We start from the raw sequence: 6,668 nt of genomic DNA, 5'->3' as shown, positions 1-6,668 counted from the left end.
AGAATTTCTGACAGCTTATTCCATTCTTCATAGTTATTCAATGTTTTCATCAGTTTGATTTTTTTAAAATGTTGGTTCTCATTCTTGTAGATCGTAATATTCCATTAAGGTGCAGCAGAGAATCAACTGGACCATCGAAAGAAACTGGAAGACCATTCATGTCTCATATGAGAGGCTTCTTCCGTTCAGTGCAGCTAAAACCAAAAAACATCCTCCAGTTTTTTAGCAGCCCAGATGACGCTCCACTAGACCTTAATGGATTTTTTCTTTTTTCCTAAAGTTAACACTTACATGAAAGTTTTTGCTAAACTTCCTAAAGATTTTACCAGGTGATTTCAACCACCACCTTCTGTAAGTAACCTATCTGTTTGATTAGTTTCTAAACTTTTGTAGTGAGTGCATATCAGTGACAAACACGCTTAGCATCACTGCTGTCAATATCATCTCTCCACGTGAACTTCCTGCTAGGGGAGCCTCTTTGTGCAGGTTTGGTCAAGTGTGCGTGTGTGTGTGCCATTATTGTGATTTTAGGAAGTAATCAGCTGGCTGTCTGCTTGGAATTTGCTGACCAGACTTAACTTCTCTGTATGTGCGTGTTTCACGTGTTTATCTTGCGTGCCCTTTGTGTCTCACTGATATGACATGTATGGCTGCATAATTTCCACAGATATAATGCCTGAACAAAATGGCTGCTCCATCAATGCAATACGTTCAGATGAAAGCGAGGACACAGATTGCCTCATTGAGAAAAATACAGGTATATTTGTTATTCTTTAAGGCGCCGATTTAGAATGTGATGTAAATAAATATACAGACCCCACCCAAATAATTAATTACATTTTAAGTATTCCAACTAAATATCCGTAATTAATGCTAAAAAATAAAAACTTTTACATTCATATATGTGTAAAGGAGTTGCTTATTTTCTTGTGTTCTGTGATCCTGTTTCATGAATTTGCAGCAAAAGCTGTCTCAAAGATAAAATAGTCTCTGTAAACAAAAGCCCTAACCCTAAACAATTTTTGATATGTAAATGCTCGATACGCTGCCAATATTTAGGCCTTGAATTAAAAATAATCTTTAGTAGCCCAGTTACCAAACTTTGTGTGTTTTCAGGACCAGTCCTGCATCGCTGCTGCCCCATTCGCCTCCAACTAGCCACCCTGATGTTTTTCGGCTTTGCAGTGGTCTATGCTCTCCGAGTCAACTTCAGTGTTGCTATGGTGGCGATGGTGAATACAAGTGACTCCAAACGAGTCCTCAACCACTCTGTAGTTCGTGCGTGTCCACTGCCATCTGGAAAAGACAACACGAGTGACACTTTTGAACAGCCTGAAGGAGTAAGAGGCTTTAGATTTCCTTTTTTAGATTTATTCTTCTTACATACCATGCATTTAACTTCTGCACATTTTCTGCTGTAACAAGAGAATGATAAGAGTGATCGTTTTGCTCCAGATACCTCAGTATCTTTGGGACCCAGAGACCCAGGGCTGGCTCTTGGGAGGCTTCTTCTTTGGCTACCTTTGCACTCAGATCCCAGGGGGGTACCTGTCAGGCCATTATGGAGGTAGGCTCTTCCTGGGTTTGGGTGTTCTCTGCACTGCTGTCCTCACCCTGCTCACACCACTCGCTGCCCAGCTGGGGCCAACCTGGCTGTTTGTCTTAAGAGCACTGGAGGGATTTGGAGAGGTAAAAGTTCAGATTCATTAGTAAATATTTTTTTAATGACACAATCAGTGGTGCACCCATAATTAATTAAAATGTAAAGTTTCATGTAAATAGAAGCTTTGATTTAGTAAGATGCTGTTTGCATATTAGACCAGTTTATTGTATTATATTTGGTACAGTTGATTGAAAAGTTATTTATTCATGATTATTCATGAGTTGGTTTCTTAGTTATAAGGTAAATGTAAACTGTAAACCTCGTTTTCTAATGATCAGACCTGCATAACACTTGTGTATGTATTGATTGAAGGGGGTCACCTTCCCAGCTATGATGGCGTTGTGGACTCGGTGGGCTCCTCCGCTGGAGCGTTCCCGTTTAATGACGTTTTCAGGATCTGGGGCCAACTTCGGTGCTTTTGTGGCTCTGCCGCTCACTGGCTACATCTGCCAGACGCTAGGCTGGCCCGCTGTCTTCTACATCTGTGGTGAGGCAGGGAAACAATACCTCCATCCCTATCATAAGGCAGTCTCTAACACAACCAAAATGTAGAATTAACCATTTCTAAATAGAGAAAGCAGCCAATGTTCAATGGTCAATAAGCAGCAAATGTTACATCTGGCAACGAAAGATTTTGCCAAATTTGACTATCAAAAACAGTCTGATTTACCATTTTTTTGCAACTAAATGTTGATTTGTGTGTTTCTCAGGAGGTGTTGGTTGCATCTGGGCAGTCTTTTGGTTTGTATTAGTGTCCAATGACCCTCGTACTCATCGGTGGATCAGCCATGGAGAGAGAGAATACATCATAAATTCTATTGGACCTCAGGTGCATGTGAAACATTTTCAAACTGGCATCTTAAGTTATTTCAGTGTATATGCAACTCCAAACATGTTGTCCTTTTCCTAAATTGAAACTTCAGGGTACAGGTCACGGCTGGTCAGTGCCCTTGTTACACATGCTGCTTTCAGTTCCTCTGTGGGCCATCATTATCACCCAGATGTGTTTAAACTGGTCTTACTACACTCTGCTCACCTCCCTGCCCACCTACATGGACAACATCTTGCACTTTGACCTGAAATCGGTGAGTTTTAAAATCACAGTATAGGGAAGGGACGATTTCAGCTGATTAATATCAGTGATTGTACCTGAAGTAACACTGTTTCTACTTGCGGCTGCTCCCTATTTTCTGTCATTCACAAAATAAGTACTACAACTAATTTTCTGTTGCATCTATCTTTAATTTTTTAGGATTATGGTAAACTAGACTAGTCTATAAATAACTGACCATTCTGTTAATCCATGAGAAGTTTACTAATCTTCTGAAAATACAAAATATGATACATTGATAAAAACATGAATTCAATTTAATTTTGACCTTTTTTTTATCATTTCAGTGTAAAACTTACTTTTTTTCTTCTTGGGCTTGTATCCAAAATGAAACTTTCAATGTTGCCATCAGCCCAAATTCATAAAACATCACAAGAAAGCAAGTGTTATATTCTACCAAATTTAGCATTTAATTGACTGATGGAGCATCTCTTTGTCTCTGCAGAACAGTTTTCTGTCAGGTCTTCCATATCTGGGTGCCTGGTTGTTCTCCGTGTTGTCTGGGGTTGTAGCAGATTCCCTCATTGAAAGGGGAGTTTTCAGTGTCACCACTGTGCGTAAGCTTTTAACATTCGCAGGTAAGGAGGGCTTTCTTCCCGCTTTTGGTTGACTTTTCTTCATGCTAATTATACATCAAACCAGTGCTTTTCGTTACTGCGTTACACTGTTCCCACTGTCAGGTTCCGTCCAGCAGATGGCGGTAATGTGACTCTGACCACCTTAAAAGCACCACCGAGTTTTTACACGTAAACAAAACAAACACTCTTTCCTCACTGTTATAGACAAGTTATAGACAGGACTACCAATTAAATACAAAAACAATCTGAAAGCACACAGCAGCCACTAAAAAGACAACGAGATTTAGAGAAAAGCTGTCAATTGTTTTTTAATTTTTTTAAATTAAATTATTCATTAACTCAGAACAGAACATGATACATAGAATCTATCCAGGTAGCTAGATTAGAGAGGTAGCAGGTTTTTCTAGCTGTATGCGTTGAAACCAACAAATTGACCTAACAAGAAAAGATAGTAAAGGAACTGTGTCAGCATATCCAATATTATTGAATGAAATATGGTACTGCACTTTTTTTTAGAAGTTGTAGAGCAGCTTTTTCACTTCTTCACTTCTTTCGGACTTTTTTGTGCGGAGACGATTTGGGGAAAATATGTTGTGAGCCACAAAGGTTGATACAGCACTTAGAGCACATAGTTCAAGAAAAATGTGATTTCTCAACAGAGAAACCATTTCCCTACTTTTCTGTATGTGTAGAACAGATAATAACATATTTCATCATATATACATTCAATAACAGTAGTGAAAAGTGGTATTATTATTATTATCACATAATGAAATGTATGTGGTGTTTATGTTTTTGCAGCAAGTTATTCTAAAAATATGTAAACTGTAGACAACAGCTGTATGTTTGCAATCAAAGCACATGTTTGAGAATGCAGTTATTCAAGAGTTGTGGGCGACAGCAGGTGAGGGGTGGCTGAAAATGTTTTTCCCCAACAGAGGGCGCTGCAACCCGTTTAGGAACCACTGCAGACTGAGGATTTCATAGCATTAATATTGTCTGAATGATATAATTGAGGGTTGGTTCTGGTTATGTCACTGAATAATTTTTCTGAATGGTTTAACTTTTAATTTTGTAACTGTGCAAATTTCGCGCGTGCATGTCTTCTTTTGCTGAACTAAGGACTACATGTGCTTCATATCAGGACTTCAGTTTATTTTGTGGAAAAATCAAAACACAAACCATTGATTTGGTCCTTTTTCTATTGCTCCAATATTGGGGGAAAAACGACTCATTTACAATTGAATGGATTTATACTTCTATACTTAACATTGCTATAACAGTTGCTATTTTTGGCCATGTCTGTTTTATATTTAGAAATCTTTATGCTGGAATTGTAAAGAAAAATGGCCATTCTTTTTGGGATAAACTTCTAATTCTCTTGTCCCCATCATGTGGATACTACACTGTTCATCTCTCCACACCTCCATCCTTCTCTCGCTGCAGGTGTCCTGCCATCCGCTGCTTTTCTTGTAGCCGTCGGCTACGTGGGCTGTGACCACATCCTCACTGTCACATTCCTCACCCTGGGCAGCACTATAGGAGGAGCTTCTGCCTCTGGAGTCTTTATAAACCAAATAGATATTGCTCCACAGTGAGTGTTGTCTGTTCATTCAGATTAGGCAGAAAGACATAAGTCCCAAATCATAATATCTATCATTTATGCAAACGCTATGTGTTTAGAGTAAGAGGTTAGCTGTAATTTAAGGAATGCTAAATATGTCTGATCTGTTATATCAACACTGGTACAGTTCTGTTATTGATATTTAAGAGTTTGTCCATTTTATTTGATCCCTGCTGAAATTTTAGCAAAATTGTGATGATAATAGTTTTTTATTATTTTTCGTTGTACTTAGCAGTAGAACTCAATAAAAGTATTAAATATTGATTCCTTGTTTTTAGTTTTGTCAATCCAAATCTGTTTTAATCTTCCTTAACAGATTTGCTGGATTCCTTCTGGGAATCACTAATACATTCGGAACCATTCCTGGAGTTGTGGCACCAATTGTTACAGGATACTTCACTGAGGATGTAAGTGTAAAACAGACCGATTACTGAAGACTCAATTCATTTCACCCCTTTATTTACCTAAAAGAGTGCAGGACAGTGTATGTATGTCAGTCATACTTGATATCTTGCCCAAAAGAGAAACTCACCCCTGTTATCCATTCCTCTCAGCACACTCTTGCAGGCTGGAGAAAGGTATTCTGGGTAGCAGCCCTGACCAACGTTGTGGGAGCTGTTATCTTCACCATATTTGGAAGTGGGAACGTTCAACCATGGGCTCTAATGGAGGAGAAGAGAGAAGAGGTTGAGGCAAATGGGACCACGCCCGTTCCTACATAAAATACAACCATGCATCACATTGTGCAAAAGTAACAAAACTTTGATACAGCTTTAAAAATCTTTTTTTTAAAACTCTTGTGTTTGATTTGGAGATTTTTGGGTGGTTTATTACGTCATGGTTACATTTTAGGAACATTTGGATTATTGGTCCTTTCACCAATTGAGACAGTATTAGTACTCTGTTAGTTCTGGATTTTATTAGATTTTATTATCTGCTGTACTTTGCAGCACCTCAGGTTCAACAAAAAGTGCTTTTAGTGATTTTTACTTTTAATTTATTTTTGTTGCTTTGTCAAGTGAGATCAATTCTGCACAGAAAATGAAAAAGAAAACTGCATTCATTTAATGAAAGTTTTATATAATCTCTTATTTTTAAAAGTGTGCTGGGTGTTCAGGTTTTTTGTCAAAAAATTTTTTTCCTATGCAGCCCAGTGAAACCAGTGAACCTACAACCAGTGACGATAATCAGTTGTCATTATGTTGAGTCTGTAATTAAATCAATTTTATAAATGTCACTGTAACAAAAATGCCTGATTAATTAAAATGTTAAATGTTTTACTCAGTCATTCAACAATGGAGCAGTCTACTATATACTGTATTTACTCTGCCTGCCTGATGAGAGTCATTGTTCCATAAAGTGTTGCAGAATGACTGGAAATTGACAGACATGATTCCACTAGGTGCATTTAAATTCATCTACTTGTTTTTTAAGATCTGTTTTTATTCTTAATGTGTAACTTTGACTGTGTGTTTGCTGCTGTCCATCTTGTACAACTCTCTTAAGAAAAAAATGTTTTTTATCTAAATGGGATTTTGCTTGTTGAATCAAGGTCAAGTAAATAAAAGGTACCTGTGACTGAAAATCATTCGGGATTCTCTAAATAATGTACTAATTTACCATTGTGTACATAGCCAATTCCTTGGTAAGGAAAGTTTCTATTTACTGTTTGTGAAATTGCTGAATGATGCC

The 6,668-nt window shown here is 37.8% G+C and overlaps 1 protein-coding gene across 4 annotated transcripts; it reads left to right on the top strand.

Moving 5' to 3' along the window:
• Positions 1–210: 210 nt before the first annotated feature.
• Positions 211–6,561, top strand: LOC101075908 (sialin). Of its 4 annotated transcripts, none has more exons than XM_029844877.1 (12): positions 214–351; positions 532–585; positions 668–757; positions 1,117–1,340; positions 1,456–1,689; positions 1,976–2,150; positions 2,374–2,492; positions 2,587–2,748; positions 3,220–3,352; positions 4,799–4,946; positions 5,293–5,383; positions 5,531–6,561. In XM_029844877.1, the coding sequence occupies exons 3-12, from the start codon at positions 673–675 to the stop codon at positions 5,696–5,698; spliced, it is 1,539 nt and encodes a 512-aa protein (XP_029700737.1). In that variant the 5' UTR covers positions 214–351; positions 532–585; positions 668–672; the 3' UTR covers positions 5,699–6,561. The 4 variants fall into 4 exon arrangements, with proteins under 4 accessions (XP_029700736.1, XP_029700737.1, XP_029700738.1 ...); XM_029844878.1 differs by having other exon boundaries at positions 532–589; XM_029844876.1 differs by lacking the exon at positions 532–585 and having other exon boundaries at positions 211–351.
• The last annotated feature ends 107 nt before the right edge of the window (positions 6,562–6,668 follow it).

Source organism: Takifugu rubripes, chromosome 12, assembly GCF_901000725.2.
Source record: "Takifugu rubripes chromosome 12, fTakRub1.2, whole genome shotgun sequence".
Classification (NCBI taxonomy): domain Eukaryota; kingdom Metazoa; phylum Chordata; class Actinopteri; order Tetraodontiformes; family Tetraodontidae; genus Takifugu; species Takifugu rubripes.
The sequence above is the reverse complement of the archived record's forward strand: the minus strand, read 5'-3'. Positions and strand labels throughout refer to the sequence as shown.